Source organism: Electrona antarctica, assembly GCF_951216825.1.
Source record: "Electrona antarctica genome assembly, chromosome: 10".
Lineage (NCBI taxonomy): Eukaryota > Metazoa > Chordata > Actinopteri > Myctophiformes > Myctophidae > Electrona > Electrona antarctica.
The window spans coordinates 25,780,313-25,803,090 of record NC_136791.1 but is presented as its reverse complement, the minus strand read 5'-3'; the positions used below and the strand labels follow the sequence as shown (position 1 = coordinate 25,803,090).

At 45.9% G+C, this 22,778-nt stretch overlaps 1 protein-coding gene across 3 annotated transcripts in view; it reads left to right on the top strand.

The window, feature by feature from the left end:
• Window positions 1-22,778, top strand: part of inpp5a (inositol polyphosphate-5-phosphatase A) — a 244,203-nt gene that overhangs the window by 168,410 nt on the left and 53,015 nt on the right. For all 3 annotated transcript variants that reach the window (XM_079511579.1, XM_079511580.1, XM_079511581.1), the window contains one exon: window positions 7,695-7,779. In XM_079511579.1, the coding sequence (XP_079367705.1) occupies window positions 7,695-7,779 (85 nt within the window). The remainder of the gene's footprint in view (window positions 1-7,694; window positions 7,780-22,778) is intronic.

Sequence of the window (22,778 nt, the reverse complement as noted above, 5' to 3'; positions counted from 1 at the left end):
CTATGACTAAAACTAAAATCAAAATGTGCTGCCAAAAACACTGCTACAGGCAGGTGTTCGGGTGCATTTCACCCAGGTTTAGTGATGGAGGGTAAAAAATAAATTGCCAAACTCCCACAATGGGCCCTTTTCCTATATACAGCTTTTCGTCACGTCACGTCTCACATTTTCCATTGACAATGAAAGGAGAATTTATGTCATATGTGCCTGAAATATGACGTAGATTTGTAGCAACGCAAGCATTAAATGCCATTGACAATGAAAGGAAAATTCACGTTGTATGTAGACAAAGCAAATCGGCTAACCAATCACATGAATTCAGTTGTCATCTTACATGATCATGGTGAAAAGATGAGTTTTTTTAGCCCCTCCTATATACAGCTTTTGAGCCCACACGTCTCAATATTTGCCATTGACAATGAAAGGAGAAATTAGGTCAAATGTCCGCCAAATATGACGTACATTTGTGGCAACAGGCATTCTGATTGACCAGTTTGAGATGATGCATGATGATGTATGATGATAAGCGCGCCCCTCACTTCACAGCTCCCTTATCTTTTTTTTAAGGAATATGTTTAACGCATGTTTGCCAACCTTAACGCGTGTTCGCCAACCTTAACCCAGTCGTTTTCCGCAGGTCGGGACTATTGACATGATGTCGGAAAAGCGTATGCACCCCCTGTCGGCTCACTTACATGTGGGCAGTTTGCGTGCGTGTGTATATTATTAAGTGATTTGAGATGGTGCTCTGGCCACTTTACAACCAGTATATAGTCTAACAATAAGAAGCCTGGGTGAAGCAGAGATGGTGTGCATGTGCATGCCCCCCCCCCTCCTCCAACACACACACACACACACACACACACACACACACACACACACACACACACACACCCTCAGTGAGAACGTCCCCTTTCAGTATAGTGTCACCGCTGGGGGATGAATTGGTGGGGGGTGCAGCGTGTTTATAGACTGTGTAAAGAGGTGCGTCTTTGTGGGAGAATGTTCGCTGACACTGTTACAGTTTGCCTGAATGAACTGCGATGACGCCGCTAATGGGCCCCCCCGCGGCGAGGGGACGGGAAAAGGTTGTGGCCCAAAGGAAGCCGGGCCTCCTTCGGCGGGGACCCCCCACCCTGCAAGCCCCCCCCCCACACCCCACCATTCACACTCAGTCCGCTGGAGCTAATGTGGTTGGTGATTCTTCTCTCCAACAACCCCCAGCCCTGCCCCCGCACAAAGGCCATGCAAGGCAAAAGTCAACTTTCACACGGAGCCCGGGTCACAACGAGTGCTTTAGGAAATGATCTTGTAAAACAGAGGGTTACCTTCTGACCTGTGGCTGATACCTAAGGGCCCGCACACAAAACCACCAGGCTGCGGGAATTAGACATGGCTGTTAGCGGAATAAAGCTGTGGGCACACAACACAGAGGGAGAAAAGACATGCCTTCATGGGGCTGCGGAGAAAAACACATACGCCCGCTCACTTTCTCTGTCATGCTCTCTCTCTCTCTCTCTCTCTCTCTCTCTCTCTCTGCTTCTCCTCCTTTTCTTAATTTCAACCTCTGTTTTCCTTTTATCCTTGTTAGTTTTGGCTAGTGGTTGTACTTCGTACTATGCAGGTGTTCTACGTTAGTTCCTTCACTCACTTGTTCGCGTTTTTGTTACTTTTTTTTATTTAGTTTTGCTTGACCACGTAACGTTTAGGAATGTTATTTAGACAGCATTCTGTTTGGACAGATGCTAGGATTGTGTTCCCCTTTACATTGTTGTGTCCTCCTAGTCTTTGAAGCACTGCATTGTCACCTGATGCTGTTTGTTTACCCTCTGCTCTGTTGATCATGATCAGGGATCCATGTGCCATTACTCTGATCTCGTACTTGAGTCACTCTGGATAAGAATGTCTGCTAAATGTCTGAATTGTAATTGTCTCCACCAGGCCAAAGACGTGTGTGTGTGTGTGTGTGTGTGTGTGTGTGTGTGTGTGTGTGTGTGTGTGTGTGTGTGTGTGTGTGTGTGTGTGTGTGTGTGTGTGTGTGTGTGTGTGTGTGTGTGTGTGTGTGTGTGTGTGTGTGTGTGTGTGTGTGTGTGTGTGTGTGTGTGTGTGTGTGTGTGTGTGTGTGTGTGTCCGTTACCAACCGACTTTTGTAAAACGCATTTTTGCGCAAATTGTTACACACTTTGACTATCTCTATAGTCATGTGCTCAAGATGGATCTGTCCGATATTTCATATTCCATCCTAATTGGCTAACATTGGCTTTCAAAGTTTGCAGGATTGGCCTGTTTTGAACAAAAACCTCGTCATTTGCAATTTACCTGAAATCTTTCACAGACTTTCCTACTAGGCTGAGGAATATATCACCCTTTTCACATTGGCCTGATAAAGCGCCACCAACGGGTGGATTTTTGCAACACATTTTTGGAACAAAATGCCTCAAATCATCCAATTGCCATCAAAGGCGTGAGAACAAATGGCACCCTTTTCACATTGTCCTATTATAGCGCCACCAGGAGGCCACAACCTGACCTGGTGGAGACTTCTAGTTTATCTCTCTCTCATTTTCTCTCAGTGCCTCTCTTCATGTTCTTCATTTCAGACTCTGCCCTATATATTCTCTCTTTAACCCTTGAACTACAATTGACGGATTGAAACAATAAATCCAAACCTTCCGTTGACGGAATTGACGGGTTTGTTTTATTCCCTATAATCGGGGGTTTAATGTAGCAAAATGTAGCAACTTTTGGCTAGTTTGGCTAACGGCCGATGTAATCTACCTAAAACCGGCCGAAATCCTCGCGTGCATGGTAGATCACGCGTAAAATGTGATATTTGGGGCTTGATTAGAGCTTAATTTGACTTAGATATACAAATATACGATGATAGCTTAGCATTCCGGACCAATGACTGTGTAGCACATGAAGTGCAAAAAACTAGCGGATGTTATTGCTCGTTAACAATTAAAATTATGAATTAAAAGTATGAATAGAGCTGGAAGAAGGCACTGAAAAGCTGCTAGTGGGCTGGCAGTCTGAGGGTTAATTTTATTTATCCTGGGTTTCTCCTCCTTCAGTCGTCTGATGCCCTGCTTATACCCTTGGCTGTTGTCTCTAAATCAGAGAGTGGCACAACTGCCTGGCCTATAGTAGAATCAACTGAAATCAAATGGGGTCTTTTTTATTAGAATTATTCTGACTGTTGTTTCCGTCACCCAAAGTAACAGAAGCACAGTAAATGGCTTATTAAAAGCAGGAATGCATTAGTTCCCACGCCTGTAACGACAGCCACAGCCGCCTGTATACGGCCATTTTATTACACTAGCCTCAAGAAGAGGACGATGGCGGGATAAACTGGCCCAGTTTGAATAGAGCCCAGTCTTTTAGCACCAGGATGGAAGGTCGTCAATGACATCATCACTGCTGTTGTTCAGAGTGTATTAGCAGCAAGCTAATGTGTGCACAAGTGTGTGTGTGCATGCACAAGCACACGCACACATTCTAACTGCTAATCCTCAGCGTTGATTTATCCATTGGTAACTCCAAGAATGTAGAAATTAACTTGTACACTGTCTTGTCAAATGAACACTCAGGATTCTATAGGATCACAGTGTAGAAGACCACTCTTCAATGAAGGTGACTTGGTTGACATCAAATAGGTCCCGTCAGCTCAAGTCAAACCCACAATGCAATACTTTGAGTGTTTCAAGAGGGCGTACAAACGGCAGTAGCCGTTATAACTTATTTGGTATAGAAGTTATATATATACCTAAAATAAACTAAACTAAAAACTACCAATTCTATTTCCCTCTTTATTTCCCATTCCAAGTGTGTTTATCTTACAGTGTAACACCAGCGTCGCTATTCCAAACCCCCCCTCAAGGTTTTTAAAAATAAATATTTTCAGCAATGGCATATTTTTTTTGGTGGTAGATCTTGTTGAGCTGGTCATTTTACAAAGTCAAAGTGTGTGCACGCCTGGTGTAGACTGTACACTACAGGACAGGTGATAGTTGTGGTCGTATAGCCTTCCCAGCATGGAGTCCCTTTTAAAGCCCATTCCAAGGACCACTTACCTGTTTAGGCACATGAAAACTCCAAACAACCAGGTACAAGGAAAATCATTACCTGATCTTTGCCATATGATACTGTTAACAGGTTGAATTCCCATTCTGTCCGGTGGATTGCCCGTATGACTTAAAACTGATTAGAAATGTGGATTAAACAATGAAAACATAACTCGGACAACTCGCGAATAGCAGGGAAAGTGTTCTACAATAATGAACTCGAGCAACTCGTGAATAGTAGTCAAAGTGTTAATAATAAAATGGGCTATGCTATGATTATTATTATTTTTTTTAATACAAGTGGATGTCACCTTTATCGGATTCCAAATATTTGATATGGGAAAGAAGGACCCTTTATTTGTGTCTGTGCGAAGCATTATGCAAGCATGTACACCAGGGGTGCCCACACTTTTTTTGACTTGAGAGCTACTTTCAAAATGACCAGCTCAACATGATCTACCCACCAAAAACATAATACCATTGCTGAAAATGGCTTTGGAATAGCGGCGCTGGCATTACATTTAAGACAAATGCACTTGGAATGGGAAAGGGGAGAAATGAAATGGGTAGTTTTTTTGTATTTCATTTGTAATCTACTGACATTTGTGCGCAGCAACACTCTTGAAAACAAAGTATTGCATTGAGCTGACAGGCCCTTTTTTATGTCAGTCAAACAATCAAGTCAATTTAATTCAAATTGTTTTTAGATTTAAATTAAATATTCTTTAGGGGCATGTCATGTGATCCACCTGCACAGCCATTGTGATCTAGTGGTAGATTGCGATCTACCTTTTGGGCACCCCTGATGTACACACACACACACACACACACACAGTAACATCCTACATATCCATCAACCATGGCCATAAACCGGCCATCATGCCATTATATGGTAGTTTTCCATCACTGAATAATAATAACAAGCACATGCACACAACAAGCGAGAAGAAAAAAAACGAAAGCTAATTTTGACATTCGCTATTATGCACTTGTTAGCAGCTGACGCCGGTGCCCCAGGCGACCAATCAAATTATTTTACTTTCTACTTAATATAATGGAGTGACAAAATGTAGTCTTCAGTATAATGGCTATTATTTTCCCAGTCGTGTCTTGACTCCAAGTCCCCCATTCCCCACGCATGCACCTCCTTCCTGCTTGGCTATTCTTTACGACAGCAGAGAGAGAGAGAGAGAGACCACGAGAGAGAGAGACCAAGAGAGAGAGAGAGAGAGACCACAGAGAGAAGAGGCATCTCTCTTTACGGCCCCATAAATATATTGTTATCAGGGCCTGGGAAGTCTACGCTACGAGATTTATCCCCCCCGATTAGCAGAGATAGCGAGCCAAGCATCCTGAATCATTAATTACTCAAGAGGCTGGGCAGTGGGCACCCCCCCCCCCATGCCCCTCCCCACGGGCTTTAATTTCTTATCTGTGCTCCGCGGAGGAGCCACTTTTAAAGTCAGTGATGAGGTGGAGGAGTTAATTATATGTCGCTTAGGTGCATTTCTTTCTGAAATGCCGCGGCCAGGGGATGCCACGAGAGTTCGTTCCAGAGTTTCTGGAAGCATTCCATGTCACGGAGAGGTTGTTCTGGACTCCATGAATATTATTCCCACACGGAGAACTCCCTCCCAACGTACCCTCGGCTCGGGGGGGGGGGGGGGGAAACTACCGTTTATGAGTGTAGTACATCAAAAATATTAACAAGCCAAGAGCCATAAAAGTATATTTGATTAAAAACAGCCATAAGAGACATAAAATGGGCACAAACAAGGGAGTAATGCGTAATAACTTGTGCTCTGCCGTACGGCGGTGTTGCGCGGCGCGTGCGAGAACATGACGTGAGTTTGTAGATCTGCCATTTTTCGACGACTGACGTTCGTACACGATGGGAGTATAAGTCGGGGCTTAATCCTTATAGTTCAAGTCCAAGTCTTGTGTGATCTATTGAGACTAAATTGAACTCAACCTTGGCATTTACGCGTTAACCCATTCGGGGCGGGAACCCCTTTTGGTGTTTTTAAGCATTATGTTATAGGCTACTTTAGCTCTTGAAAAATAGCAGATCTACAAGCTCATAGCGCGGCACCGAGTGCCGCGCTACGAGCTTGTAGATCTGCTATTTTTTTTAAATCAGGAAAATGTGGTGGAAATATTTGAATACCCAGTATATATTCTTTCGCAGTGAACGTTTTTAACTCAAATCTTTGCTTCTGGGGGGGAAACATAGGTTTTTCAGAAAACTGTCAGGTCTTTAGAAGACATTTTGTAGAATCGTCCTCAGGTCTAAATGGGTTAAACCATAAATTCAAGTTCAAATTCATAAAGATGTCTCTCGTTGCAGACAGTGTGGAGGTTTGGACTTGCGGGTACAGGCTGCGAGATTGTTTTTCAATCTCTCATGCTCCTGCGATTCGGGAAAACAAACTATTTCACTCTACGCATTAAACGATGCCTATTGCAATTTGGGAATGTCTTTAATCACATATTGGGGGAATTTATTTTTAAGCTCAGGGGTGCCCGGGTACGTACACTGAAATGTTCAGCGTATAAAAATGCACACTGACTGAGCACAAATTGAACACTTGTGATGTTTGTTGCATGCGTATATACCGTATATGCAAAGTATATATATATATATATATATATATATATATATATATATATATATATATATATATATATATATATATATATATATATACTCTGTTCATTTATAAATTTGTAACAGAGTCGGCAAATCAAACCAAACTGTTGTTTTACATTGGACATGTACGGGGCAATTTGGTTGCATTTGTACACTCTCATAGTTAAATTAATACTCAGGATTTTACAGCGTATACGCCCTGTGCTCTTCATTATCGTTTCCCTGTTTTATTTATTTTTTTATTTTATTTTTTGTTTTCCTTAGTCGTCCCATCCCAGTACGTTCCCCATCATCCTCTCTGTCTCTTGCCATCTTATTCGCTCCCCTACTTTTTTCTTTTTTTCCCCTTTTTTTTCCTGTCAACGATAAATCACGAATGCCATAAAAAAAGCAACAAACCATATAAAAAAACAAAAGGACAGTCCAAAAGCATTCACTTATTAAATGGCTACACGACGGAGAGGGAGACAATTTGCAAAACACACACTTTTGTTTGTTTCTCCTCCACTCAAGGTGAAACACTTTTCTCGCCCCATAACATAAGGTGTGCTGACCACCAGGTGGTGCTGTGGTCCTCATTAAGCTAAGACCTCACTCAGACTCCTCACTTTCAGCTCTTGACCTGTTCAGCCAAGTGCAACTCATCATCTCTTTATATGCATTTCATGCTAATGTGTCTCTCCCCCCCCCCCCCCACCATGATGCAGTATTTTTTTTTTTTTTAATATTTGTATGTTTAATAATAATTCATTTTCAGACGGCTCTTGGAATGCATTTCAGAAGAAATGTTTTCCTGCGGCAAACAGTTTTTTTTCTTTTTTTATAGTGAACTTTTTTTTTCTTTTTGAGGATCAATATTTGTCGGATGCCGCGGCCCTTATTAATTGGATACCCTGCCAGGATCCATCACAGATGAATCAACTGCTGACTGTTTGAAACCTGAAGCCTCCTCGCGGATAATAACTTGTGTCATTTTGCAGAATCACGGACCAGCGCTACGAGAGGCTGCCATATTTTGTCTTCGGGGACTTCAACTTCAGGCTGGACTCAAAGGAGGTTATTGAGGTGAGTGTTCTTGGATCGCAGCTGAAATATGAATGATGGCAGCAGGCGGCCCTAATGATTGTGTGTGTGTGTGTGTGTGTGTGTGTGTGTGTGTGTGTGTGTGTGTGTGTGTGTGTGTGTGTGTGTGTGTGTGTGTGTGTGTGTGTGTGTGTGTGTGTGTGTGTGTGTGTGTGTGTGTGTGTGTGTGTGTGTGTGTGTGTGTGTGTGTGTGTGTGTGTGTGTGTGTGTGTGTGTGTGTGTGTGCGTGTGCGCGCGTGCGTGAAATGCTAAAGACAAATAGTGAAAATGGACACAACAATGTTATTTTTGACATTTGTGGAAGGGGGGTAAAAAAAAAACTATATTGGCACATTGAGACTAAAGTCTCTTTTACAAGTGTGAACTGGCCAAGAGAAGAGGTGAAATAAATAATGTAACACAGCTCTGCCAGTAACAATAAATACAAGACAATGACGGGGACAAACATTTAACATTCGTAAACACACAGAACCTAGAGAAACAACATTTGCTACAGTATACACGTCAAAGCAGGAGCAATGACTGAGAGAGGCAGTGTTGTTTCTGGCACCATTATAGTTTTAGTCATAGGCTCTAGAATAGTTTTCATTTAGTTTTAGTCACATTTTAGTCACCCGGAATGTTTTAGTGTTTGTCTAGTTTTAGTCGACTAAATATCATAAGATTTTAGTCGACTATAATCTACAGGTGATTTAGTCGAACAAAATGTGTTTTGGCGGGCCTTGATGCCTGATTTTACACTTAACTTGCTGAAAATATCAGATCTACAAGCTCACAACGCTTGTAGATCTGCTAATTTCAGCATGCAACCAAGTGTAAAATGACTTGTCTTTTACTTATACTGGATCTCTTCTCCACTAGTCCCTTGCAAACATGTTAGTCTAGTTTGTATTTGTTCATCGACAGTATATTTAGTCATAGTTTTAGTCATCGTGTCTTCGTTTTTATTTAGTTTTTATGTAGTTTTCGTCAGTGAAAAAATGACGAACATTTTTCGTCATAGTATTAGTCGACGAAAACAACAGTGGAGAGAGGGCAGAGTGGATTGTGGTTAAGCATGCATAGCGTTGTCTGTATCATAAAACGTTTATGCATTAGACCAGTGGTTTTCAACCAGTGGTCCTTGATGGGGTTCCAGGTGGGCAGCCTAATGATGGAGAGGTGCATGGTAACCAAATGGACCTATATCTTTATCTCTTGAGAGCGTAAAATGAAACCATTTACGCTCTCAAAAGTTTACACAATGTAGAAGGATTGTTATTTTGATCTCTCCTAATGGTACCAACATCAGCACAGCATGGAATTGTGGACACAATTTTGCTACATGTTCTTTAGTGGTGCGGGTCTGAGAGGCTAAATCACATCAATCGGCGGTCCGTGGCTCAAATAGCCCAATACATAATGGACCTTGATGTGAAAAGGGTTGAAAACCACTTTTGGAAACGGTTCCCAAATATTGTCAGGCCGCGACCCCCAAAGTTTGGGAACCACTGTATTAGAATATGTAGTGTGTGGTGTGTGTGTGTGTGTGTGTGTGTGTGTGTGTGTGTGTGACTTTGGTAGCCCCCCCACTGTTCCCCCAGATTTATGGTTCATTATCTGCTCTACTTTGGCTAGCCCAGCTGTGTTTGCCAACTGCGCCTCCAAGTGCATTGTTATGTTATGGTGCCATTCACTTCTCTTCCCCCCCCCCCCCCCCCCCCCCTTTCCTCCCTGCCTCCCCCCCCCCCCTTTCCTCCCTGCCCCCCTTCTCTCGGTGCAAATGAGGTCAGGGAGAGGCAGTGTTGTGTGCAGTCACTCTGCATTCCTCACCGAGAGGAGGAGAGGAGATTGGGGGGGTCAGTGGCATAACGTGCCATAAAGGGGTTAGACAGTGGTGCCCTATGATAAACCGAGCAGGACAACAACTGTGTGTGTGTGTGTGTGTGTGTGTGTGTGTGTGTGTGTGTGTGTGTGTGTGTGTGTGTGTGTGTGTGTGTGTGTGTGTGTGTGTGTGTGTGTGTGTGTGTGTGTGTGTGTGTGTGTGTGTGTGTGTGTGTGTGTGTGTGTGTGTGTGTGTGTGTGTGTGTGTGTGTGTGTGTGTGTGTGTGTCTCTCTCTTTAACACAATAGCTTGGCCGTATCAGAGGGCCTGTTCAAGGTGTGGGCATTGTTCATTTTCAAACCAGAGCTAGTCTCCATTCAAAGCAGAAGGAAAGAGGAGGGGAAGCTCTCTGAATGGAGAGGGTGGTTTAGCTCAAATGACTCAGGAAGGACTTCATCCTGTGAGGTAAGCTATAGGAGAGGGGCTTTTGATGTGGGAGGGAGCCTGCACTCTGGACGTCGTCCGGCCACTGTGGGGCGCATCGGATCGGCCTCACCTCGAGCCCCCGGGGATGGATGGATGGATGGAGAGGTCATAATATTGTCACTTCTCAGAAGCATTTTTGTTTGCGCGGCGTCAGCACATTTTTTTGTTTGCACTGTGTGTTTGGGCTCGCGCTGCCTTGCCTGTATCCCAAGTTTGGCCCATTGATCGCCATGGGAATCGCCTCTGTGGTACATTGGATTTGGGGCGCTCTAATTGGATCACGTTAGGCGCTTGGTCATGTGCAGTCAGATATTACACTGTTGGCTGCGGCGATAACAAGTCGAGGTACTGATTCCAGCAGATGTGCAAACACTGACGCTATTGAGGAGGTTGGCAGGAGGATGGCATTTTTATATTAACTTATAATCCAATGGCTAGCCCTAGCATTAAAAAATACATCTCATTACATCTGATTAAGATGATATTTTGGATAGCATCTGTCAGTATGAATCGTAATAAACATTTCCGTGGTGTATGTGTTTTTAAAACTAAAGCATGCAGGTGCACTATGTTGGCAGGGAAACATGAATCATATTATACACTGTCTGGAACCAACCAAACTCGATCAATCAATGAAATAGAAACGCAGGTGTCGTGTTGTTTGTGTGAGATAATTTGGTCATCACCCTAGTCTGCCCCCCCCCCCCCATTACTCTGTGGTAGGTAAGCTTACCCTCTCTCTGTCCCTACCACTCTGAAATGCTGTTTAAGTGGTGCGGGGGGGTCATGACCCCTTTTCCAGGGATATGTAAGAAGGCCTGCATGGGTGTGTGTCCGTCTCTGCCCCCGGGCCCCCCCACCGCCCAGCTCCTTTTCTTATGCACCTTGGCCCCACTCTCATGCACACACACACACAGGACAGGACAGGACACACACAGGCAACCAATTTGTTAGGCCAGATGTATCTGATTGATTTGCCCTGTTTGAAGGGGGCAGGACAGGCAGGCAATGCAGGGGGGGGGGGGCGGGGGGCTCTTTAGACTCAAGAGACCCTCAGGAAGTTAGAGCGGTGGGCTGTGAAAGCACCAGTCACACTACTGTCCCCCCCACCACCACTCTCTTTGATAGAGCCTACTTATACATACCACACATTACACAGGCCATTTAATGGGGGGGGGGGGGCATCAACACCACACCAGTGGCTGATGATGTCATCTTTGTGAGACACTCATTAAAGGAGCAGCATCCCTCGCCTCGTATAAACCCATCCCACGCGGCAGCGCCTGGAACCGTCTGATTTAACAGCGACTTGTATGTTAGTGGTAGAGGAGAGCAATGATGTCACCGGTAAACAAATGGGGGGCGTATAAGTCTCGAACGTGGCACGTAACTCACGGCCAAGAGGCCGTTTTAGGCCCTTTTAATGACAATTAATGTCAGCAGGACAATTAGCACACATCCGCCAAAGTGCTGGACTGTAGGAGGGAGGGGCCATGTGGCGGATCGATCTTCCATACTTATCCCAAGATTGATTCGGAGGACCCAGAGAGGCTCGCTCTTTCTCTCACACTCTCTCTGAATGAACGAATGAATGAATGTATGTATGTGCTCAATGGATGAATAAAAGAAGAACTCCTGGTCATTACAGGCGGAAATGTTTAAAACTGGTGTGAGGTTGTAGACCGACCGTGCAGGTTAAATTCATTCTTCTTGCCTCCTGTGTTTTTTTTTCTTCCTGTGAGGCTAGGTTTTAGGGCTGCAGGGTTTGGGCTACGGTTGTCAGACTCATGACTGTAGGACTGTCGGACCAAACACATGCACCAAGGGAACACCCACCCCCATTGCAGAGCCCAGCAGTGTTGATTTGTCGACTAAAACTAAGACGAAAAATGTTCGTTGACTATACCCTTTTTCACTGAAACTAAATGGAAACTAAATTAAAACTAAGCTATGATGACTAAAACTATAAGACTAAATATACTGACAATTTCGTCAAAATAAAATGTTAGGAAGATCATCATCAGATGTTAGGAAGTCATTTTACACTTGGTTGCATGCTGAAAATAGCCGATATACAAGCCCACAACGCTGCGACGCGTTGTGACCTTGTAGATCAACTATTTTCAGCAAGTGTAAAAAGACGGCATCAAGGCCTGCCAAAATACATTTTAGTCGACTAAATCAACTGTAGATTTAGTCGACAAAAATCTTATATTTAGTCGATTAAAACTGGACTAACACTAAAACATTCCAGGTGACTAAAATGTGACTAAAACTAAATGTAAACTATATTCAAGAGACTATGACTTAAAACTAAAAATCTAAATGTTGCTGCATGCCAAAAACACAACACTGGAGCCCATGTAGGCTGCGTTCCTCTGGCCCGACCTTGTGAAGGAGGACCAATGATTCAGAAAACACTCATTTTGTGAGCGGCTGCACGCTACACCGCTCCTCTTCACCGCTGTGTTGGATCCATTGTGGATGCCTATGCTCTGTACAGCCACTCCTTTCTTAGTTACCCATCCTTCCTTTTGGGTGGGTGGTTGGGTCGGTAAGAGAGAAGGGGGGGGCATTTATAGATGTATCTGTCTGTGCGTGCGTGCGTGCGTGCGTGCGTGCGTGCGTGCGTGCGTGCGTGCGTGCATTCACGGAAAAGGAGGTTGGATGGGGTCTTGGGGGTGGTGGTGTGGGGGGGTTGTGAGATGGGTATGACATTGTCCCAGGGCTGGACACAGGTGGCCAATTCCTGGCATGCTTGTGCAGCGGGATCAGTATCCAGAGGAGCCCCCCCCCCCTTTCCCTTCCTCCGCCAGGGCTAGCCCCATTAATTGTGACCGACAGAGGGAATTGGCTTCAATTGACCCCCATTCAGTGGCCCTTTGACTGGCGGAACAAAAGACACAGCCACGTGGAGACTAATTCTGGGGCTGAACTGAAACCAGAGGTGGTCTGGGTTTGGGTACCCCCCCCCCCCCCCCCCCCCATATCTCTTCCCTCTCTCCCCTGGAAGGAATGAGGCTCACAATGCTTCCAGGTCCTACATTATGACATGGGAGAGATGCAGGTGTCCTGGGGGTGGGTGGGTGTCCCACCCAGGGGATGCAGGTGGGTGGGTGTTCCATCCAGGGGAGAGATGCAGGTGTCCTGGGGGTGGGTGGGTGTCCCACCCAGGGGATGCAGGTGGGTGGGTGTTCCATCCAGGGGAGAGATGCAGGTGTCCTGGGGGTGGGTGGGTGTCCCATCCAGGGGAGAGATGCAGGTGTCCTGGGGGTGGGTTGGTGTCCCACCCAGGGGAGAGATGCAGGTGTCCTGGGGGTCGGTTGGTGTCCCACCCAGGGGAGAGATGCAGGTGGGTGGGTGTCCCATCCAGGGGAGAGATGCAGGTGTCCTGGGGGTGGGTTGGTGTCCCACCCAGGGGAGAGATGCAGGTGGGTGGGTGTTCCATCCAGGGGAGAGGTGCAGGTGTCCTGGGGGTGGGTTGATGTCCCATCCAGGGGAGAGATGCAGGTGTCCCATCCAGGGGAGAGATGCAGGTGTCCTGGGGGTGGGTGTCCCATCCAGGGGAGAGATGCAGGTGTCCTGGGGGTGGGTGGGTGTCCCATCCAGGGGAGAGATGCAGGTGTCCTGGGGGTGGGTGTTCCATCCAGGGGAGAGATGCAGGTGACCGGGGAGTGGGTGGGTGTCCCATCCAGGAAAGAGATGCATGTGACCGGGGGGTGGGTGGGTGTCCCATCCTGGGGAGAGATGCAGGTGTCCTGGGGGTGGGTGGGTGTCCCATCCAGGGGAGAGGTGCATGTGACCGGGGGGTGGGTGGGTGTCCCATCCTGGGGAGAGATGCAGGTGTCCTGGGGGTGGGTGGGTGTTCCATCCAGGGGAGAGGTGCATGTGACCGGGGGGTGGGTGGGTGTCCCATCCAGGGGAGAGGTGCATGTGACCGGGGGGGGGGGGGGGGGGGGGGGGGGAGAGAGGGGCGAATGTTTCTTTTTGTGGCCATCTTTAGCCTGCCTGCTGCGGGTGTCAAATATCTCAGGCTGTTACAAATAGCCAATATGTGATGCTGCCCACATTGTAACATGTCTTAGCTTATTCTCCTTTAGTGTGTGTGCGTGTGTGTGTGCGCGCGGTTGTAGCAGAGCGACCACCTGTGGGCCCTGAACTATAGTCGGGTGGAGAGGTTGTGGGGCTGTAGGAGAGGTGTGTGTGTGCGTCCGCGCGTCGTCCATCCAGAAGTGTCCCGTTGCTCGTGAATCAAGCGGTGCCAATGACAGGCCCAGGGCTCCGTGCCTGGACTCTCCAGTATATTTAAAATCCTATCCTAATTAAACTTAATAGAACGTAAATTTAATATCTTTGCAGAGATTGTGTGTGTGCTGCATGCTGGCCGGCCCGAAGGATTGATAGAGGCCAGCCGTGAGGTTAATTGCGGACTTGATCTACTGTCCCCGTGACATGGCGTGGGCCTGTTTTTAATTGGACCTGATCTGCTGCTACATGGGCAGATTTCATTAGGCCAGGCTGGCCTCTCGTTGCTCCTGCTATTTGAAAGAGTTTTGGGCCGTGGGGGAATATTTTGATTTGTGGCCAAATTTGACTGAGAGACTGCCATTGGATTTTTTTTTAATTTTCGTTTTTTTCCATGTCATATGAAAGCAGGGAATCATAGCTTCAAATTGACATATTGGTTGTTCAGTTTGACCCACCAGTTTTGGAGATGGTGGCTTATAGAGTAATGTCTTGCAGAGAAACAGCGAGTTGAGAAAACAGGCTTGAAAAGGTTCACTTCTGTGGTCTAACATTACACCTAGCTACATGTTTAAGCATAGGCTTCTGAAAAACCTTAGTCGTCTTTTTGTCGTACAGCTATATTTTTTATTTATCCCTAAACTTATTTGCCTTTTTTTTTCTCTTTTTTTTTTAATTACTATTTTAATACATTTTAAAATAGTTCAAATAGCTGATCTACAAGCTCCCAACGTGTCGATGTAGATTGGCAAATTGCAAATAATTGTAGTGTTAAGTTGTAAGGGGCGGCGCAAAATAGGGCCCAGAGTCTTAATGCAATTTTAAATTTGCCAGAAAATATAGTCTTTTGAATAACACACCATTAAGTCTAGACCTATTTAGTCTTCCAGTGTTTAGTCGTAGTCTATAACGAAATGAACCCTGCTGGGGGAGTGTTATTTTGAGCAGCGCTCCCTGTCTGCCTGGCGTGAAGTGCAGGGGGTGGGGCCTGTGCAGGGGGGGGGGGCGGGCCTGTCCTGTCTGCGCATCAATCTTGTTTCCCGCCTTTTGTCCTCCGTTCCTTTCTCTCACTTGAGGAGCATGAAATTAAAGGTGGGACGGCAGAGCGCCGACTGGCCCTCCTCGCTCCTAATGAAGGCTGTAAAATGCTCCGTAATGGCAAAGCCCAGAATGATGGATCATTCCTTCTTCTCACATTCTGGTCTCTCTCACTCTCACAGCACACGCCCATACCCGTGGAGAGAGAGAGAGAGAGAGAAAAGACATAGGCGAAGGCGATTTTGGGGGAGCCATGCTCTGGACATTTCTCAGTTTTAAATCCCAAGTTCTCTCTCTCTGTGTGTGTGTGTGTGTGTGTGTGTGTGTGTGTGTGTGTGTGTGTGTGTGTGTGTGTGTGTGTGTGTGTGTGTGTGTGTGTGTGTGTGTGTGTGTGTGTGTGTGTGTGTGTGTGTGTGTGTGTGTGTGTGTGTGTGTGTGTGTGTGTGTGTGTGTGTGTGTGGTGTGTGTGTGTGTGTGTGTGTGTGTGTGTGTGTGTGTGTGTGTGTGTGTGTGTGTGTGTCCGTCCTAGAACGGTTATTTATGTGCCGTTTAATATTTCCTCATGCTCGTCTAAAGTCTACGTTGTCATACACGTTGCATCACTGCCCTCACGTTGAAACCGACGGTGTAGATGCAGCTGGACATTGTCCCAGTCAGTGGACCCTTTCTGGGGACATTTTCACCAGTAGTGTTAAATGTTTTTATTTGTATTTTTTTTTACTTATTTTTAGCCAGACTTGAACTATTGTGTCTGTGTGTGTGTGTGTGTGCGCGAGTGTGTGCGCATGCACGCGACGCATGTGTGTCTGGCCTGCTATAAATCAAAAGGCAGCCCAGTATAATTAAGTGTACACTACATTAGTCAGGCTAATTAATTTCGGGGGGCCATCCATCCATTAAGCAGTGGGCTAGCACTGATTGGGCCTGTGTTCTGAGGGACCCGCGACACTGGGGACCATGACCCCCTCCTGGCTGCCATCCGTTTTCCATGTAAACACACACACACACCAGTCCGTATACCAAACTAAAATGCTTAACTAATCTAAACTAGTATAGTCATGATTACATGTTTATCTGTTATTTTGACGTTTTATTGTCATGATACCCCAGGGAGGGTACAGTATACTTATTATCATATTATGAGCGGGTAATTCAATTATTTGACTCTCTCAAATGTAAGGTATCATTCAGGCCGTAATTGCCCCAGAGGGGCATTTACGGCGGTTGTCTTGTGGACCTCTTTTGTCCCCAGACCTGGGTCAGTTGTGTTTACAGATGGTTGTCATGCTTTGTTTTGCCTACTAAATCAATATACTTATCTCTGAGTGTCAGGTAATTTGTCAATATCTTGGGTTTTGTCCTCCTCCTTATGCAGTTAGACCCCACCCATATGGCATGCCACGCAGGTTAAAACAAAAGCCCAGGAACTGTTCTGAAAGCTCAGTACTTTTCTGAGCCATGCCCAGAGAGAGCGCTGTGTGACAGAGACATTTCCGTACAATACAATGAAAGGCATATTATCTGACTAGTGGAGTCCAATCTGTCACAATGAGGGCCCATTATATCGGAGATAAGCAGTCTGGATATAGAGGGGAGACTATTCCCCCTGGACAACAGTGGCTCTTCTCTCTCTCTCTCTCTCTCTCTCTCTCTCTCTCTCTCTCTCCGCTCCTCTCTGTGTTTGTGTTAGATGCTAATGACTAACACGGAGGAAAAGAGAGAGGAGAAGAACGAGTGGAGCTATGAAGGGTTGTAACATGAGCAATGTGGCTTTGATGGCAGCGCTGTCCATATCATTAAAACGCTGGCAAATTGAAGAAGAACAAGCAGTGGCTTCTGTTCTGTGCTGCTCATTAACAACAGGCCGTTTGAGCCCCGACGCCAGCCATGCTTATTGCCATTGTGTGAAGGCCAGTGGGGGGGGGGGGGGGGGGGGGGGGGTGCTGTGGCTGGCAGCTGGGCACACCATGCCAATGCTAGAGGGGATGGCGTGATGACCGCGACCAAACAGCGCTGATGATGAGCGCAGAGCCTGGCACCGGGCAGTGCCTGCCTGGGTTGTCGAGGCGAGGGGGCAAAGTGCTGCTGCTGTGCTGGGCTTCCCAGGGTCAGCGACGTAGCCTGAGTTAGCCCTCGGACGGACGGACAACCTCCACTACGACCCAGCATGCATTGCACTGGAGACATTTTATATCAGTGGTTTTCAAACCCTTTACATATTGAGGCCCATTATTTATTCTGCACGGATTTGATGAGATTTAACCCATTTAGACCTGAGAACAGATTCTACAAATGCCTTAAATCCTGACAGTTTTCTGAAAAGCCCTATGTTTCTATGTCAGTGGTTCTTTCATGTCAAGGACCCCAACATATATCTGTAATTGGCCGCCGACCCCCCATCTGAAAATATGTAGTTCCAGCCAGGGAATCCCCAGAAGCAAAGATTTGAGTTAAATACGTTCACTCTGAAAGAATATATTCAAACATTTGGGCCACATTTTCATGAGCATGTAGATCTGCTATTTTTCAACAGCTAAAGTACAACATAATGCTTAAACACCAAAAGGGGTTCCGCCCAAAATGGGTTAAGGCAGCCCTTGCAGACTCAAAACTAAAGAATATGTCCACATTTCCATGCTGTATTTCCATGCTGTCACCATTAGGAGAGATGCTTGCGGAACTCGACTACGTCTCGTTCCTGACCGCATCACTGTCGTGGCAATAATCACGTTAAACCACACCCTCTCGTGTAACATTGCTTAAATGTCTTGCAGAAAACAGCGAGTTGAGAAAACAGGCTTGAAAGGTTCACTTCTGTGGTCTCTAACATTACACCTAGCTACATGTTTAAGCATTTATTTCATATTTAAATGTCGATTTCAGCTCTGACACTTATTTCAGACATGCTCTAGTCTAGTATGTGAAGAAAAAAAGGTTTTCTCCTCTGGTGAAAAGCTGGATTTGCGTGATGGCAGGCTCTCATTCAAATCTGGTCACATTTAGCTGCATGGGGACCACCTGGAACCCCCTCAAGGACCACTGGTGGTCCCCCGGACCAGCGGTTGAGAACCACTTATTGATTTATATGGTTGTATGCGAGTGTTCTCTCATTAGAGTAGCACTGTGTATTACTTATTGCAGTTAACTGAGAAGTTGCTCAGTTTAACCGCACTAAGTGGAAATGGTCATGCAACGATATATCCATCACGTCACATGACTTTTAACTTGTGTATTATTACTATGACCAGCTGATGCTAATTTACTGCCATCAGCTGACAGTGTGCAAACTGCAATAAACAGGAGTTTGTGACGTCAACCAACCAGAAAAATGAATTATGACGGGAGGAGGACGGCAAATTACATTTGTTTGCTAAAAAAAATAAACTAATTAAAGGTCTATAAATGTTTTGCGGTCAGACTGCCGCGTATAGTAGTTGTTTTGATTACGTTATAATTGTTTTATGTATAAATAACGTTGCATGAACCTCAAATAACGTGCAACGCACAAGTTGCATGTACTGTAGGTTTAACTATTACGATAACTCAGTGTATATATGCAAATAGAACCAAATGAACCCGTAAAGTTCCATTTGGTTACATTTTACACTCTCAGAGTTACCAACCTGCAAGGGTCCATTTGGAACCCCCTCAAGGAACTATGCAAGACCCTGGACCCCACTTTTGAGTAGTGTGGTAGATATATTAGTCTGGAACTTCGGTGTGAAAGATTTATTTACAAAGGGGCGGTTACAAACAGATTCCATACGTCACAGCGGGCTCTGATTGGTCACCCACAACTCTGGGGTGAGTGAAATGTAATTAAATCTGAGGAATGCCAGACCATCTCTTTTTTTTTCCATATGGAGTGTTGGGGGGGGGGGGGGTCAGAACAGGCCAGCACCATATATGGACGCTGGGCAGGGGCCCGGCCCAGGCCCGGGAGTTCTGTGTCAGGCATGCCCAAATATGGTGTATATGCAGACAGCTTGAGGAGTTCTGTGTCAGGCATGCCCAAATATGGTGTATATGCAGACAGCTTGTGGAGTTCTGTGTCAGGCATGCCCAAATATGGACCCTGGGCATGCAGGGGCTCGGTCCAGGCCCGGGCAGAGGCCTTTTAGGGGCAACCACGGGTCTGACCGACTTGTGTGTGTGTGTGTGTGTGTGTGTGTGTGTGTGTGTGTGTGTGTGTGTGTGTGTGTGTGTGTGTGTGTGTGTGTGTGTGTGTGTGTGTGTGTGTGTGTGTGTGTGTGTGTGTGTGTGTGTGTGTGTGTGTGTGTGTGTGTGTGTGTGTGTGTGTGTGTGTGTGTGTGTGTGTGTGTGTGTGTGCGCGCGCAACATTGCACAATCAGCAGATTGTTAAAGATGACAGACTATACAAGAGTCTTGCCTTGTATTTTATTTCCTTTCATCTGTGATGGCTGTCGAGATCATGCTCATAATATTAAAGTACTGAATGTCATTTCTGAAATAACCTAATCAGTCTGACTCGATTCAACGGTCATATTGAATTTTTTTTTTCTCCCTTATTTTAACCGCTACTTTATTCCGGCAGTGTAATTTCCCTATAAATCATGCGTGATCAACTTTCGCTTTGCCCCCCCTCGATTTTTCCTCGTCCGTTTGTCTCGTGCAGTTTCCTGAGACGGATGGGCTTCCTCCCTCCATCCTGTGTTAGTCAGAATGGACCTGGGCCTTTGAAAACACAGGAAGGAACAGCTAACTGACTTTGTTTTTTTTGTTTTTTTTATTTAGTCCAAATGCGATGTGGCATAATCTGAGAAGGATAGGGATGTGTCTTTGTGCCTGCTGCATAGAGTCCTGCATGTATGATGTCAGTCTGCAAGACTAATGGACTCCTTCTGCAAAGCCAGCGCTGCTGCACAATAATAGTTTTTTCTTTCCCAAGGATGGAGGGGGTGCCAAGCGAGTCCCAGGATGGTGCACGTTGTCTCAGGGGTTATGTAATGCTGCACGCACGCACGCCAGCCAGCAATTCCCACTACTTTCCCCCACTACAGTTCAGTTTAGTTTTAGTCTGCAGTTGAGTTCACATATAGTATTCCATATCAGTCCGTCCTTTTTTCCTGAGAGATTTCTTTGAGAATCAGTAAGTTCACTATTTGTATCAACTATCGACTGGCAGTTTATAGGTGAAAGGAAGTCTAATGTCATTCTGGATGTTGTGAATTTTTGGCCGTAGAAAGTTTTTTTTTTTTTGAGAAATCAGACCCGTCTGAAGTGAGTGGTGCTGTACTGTACTGTACTGTACTGTACTGTACTGTACTGTACTGTACTGTACTGTACTGTACTGTACTGTACTGTACTGTACAAGCCCTCCTCCCTGGCCTGTGTGTCTTTGTGTTAGGCTGTGCAACAGTGACACTTATGGTGAACAAACGCTATAACGCTGTTTTCGTGCTCGGACACAGGGACACACACAGCTGTCTATAGCAGTGGTTGCACCACTCAAAAATAAACGCAGATCAGAAATGACAGCACCGTATATATATCCGTGCAGATAAAGACGTTGCGAGTGTACTAGCGCTGCTATGGTGACTGGTTTCTGGATGGGCAGCTCTACTACCGTCAGTCACAGAGAGATGTTTCTACAGAATGGCTCATTGTAACACAGCTGTAAACGCCAGCGTTTGGCACCCTGGGCTTTTAAACAACTCTGCCCAGTGACATTAAGAGTCGCCGTGGCTCCATTCACACCGGCGCACAAATAATCCCATCATATTTAAGAGGGCCCATTAAGTGGCACATTGAGAATTCATGGGCCTTTTCTCTCAGCCCTCCCTCCGTGATTTATCCGTGACGGCCATATTGCCCGGTCTCTTTCAGGAGGAGTGGCTTCTCTTTTTGTCTTAGAGGAGGCGTGAAACAATGCATCTCGGGGCCCATTGCACCGACAAGGCCTCCTCTTTCAGGGGGGCGGGGGGGAGGGAGAGGGCCGGGGCTGGCCCTAACATCTGTTTGTGTCCAGAGCCAGGCGGGACCGGAGCACAGCTCGCCTCGGCGGGCCCCTTCTCCTCTCCCCGGGGGTCTTTGTTCCCCGATTTCATGCTATCAGAGCCGCAGCATGTTTTCCTGCGCGGAGCTGTCAGCGGCATAAAGGCCCCCGAGTGGGGGTCACATCAAGAGGGATGGGCATGAAAAATTGGTAAAATGTATCACAAAGCCCACCCACTAGATGGTTGCCTAGCGCCCCTGTGGCGGGGTGACAAGACCCCTCCTTTCCTATATACCTTTCTCCTTTCCAAAGCCCTTTTCCTTGGCTGAATTTACACTCCTTCCTCTCTCTCTCCCTCTCCGTCCCTCCCTCTCTCGCCCTGGTGGACAAGCACATCATTTAGATGAAATGGTGCAAACAAATTAAAGGGTGGTGCTCCAAATGAATCATTGTTGTTGTTCGTCCGTGGGGAGGGTGTTGTGCTTTGCTAGGGTCTGTCTCGCTCTCTCCTCACAGTGCACCAGGGTCTCTCTCCCTCTCTCTCCTCACAGTGCACCAGGGTCTCTCTCCCTCTCTCTCGCCTCCACAGTGCACCCTGGGAGGCAGATTGCTGCTGGTCACCTGCCTGGCCTGACAAAGCCATAACTGTAACTCACCAAGTCAGCAGTGATGGAAAGTAACTTTACTTAAGTGCTGTACTTAATTACAATTTTGAGGTACCGGTATTTGTACTTTACTTGAGTGTTTACGATTCGCAATACTTTTACTTCTACTCCACTACGTCTCGGATCAAAATATTGTATTTTTATATTGCAGTATTGGTACTTTTACAGTAGGCTAAGAAGGGAAAAAAAGCTTTTGGATTATTATACTTCTATTAGAATTAGAAATGTTTGCCTGCACTGTGTGTACGGTTCCTTCATCCTGTGACGGTTATCTTACAGCACTTCTTGATTATCATTTAAGAATACACAGGATGTAACTCAGCTCCTCAGAACTATAAAACGATGTCTAACAAATTAGATGCACTAAGAACATTTCTTTTTTTTTAAATTTAAATTAGTCTTAGTCATTACACGTCTTTCTTTGAATTTGTGAATAATTATGTTCGTTCATGTCTGAACTATCAACACCTTAGCCTTCTGAAGAAGGGAGAGAAAAAACAAGACCATTCCATTAACCGTTTGCTGCTGATCTTTATTGAGCAGCGAGGTAATGAACTCCACAGAATGTGTTTTTATTGGACCGCAACTAATCACTGATCACCGATCGGGTCTTCAATATTTTCTAATTGACCCCGGCAACAACAAATTCCCCCGAACCCCATTTCCGTCAAATTGATCTTCAGCGAGTGGTTGCGGCGGTATCCATGCAGGTAAATTTAACAGGCTGCACAGTGTCTCCGAGTACTTAGCAGGCATTTATACTCGTATCAATACCAGTGCCTTTTGGC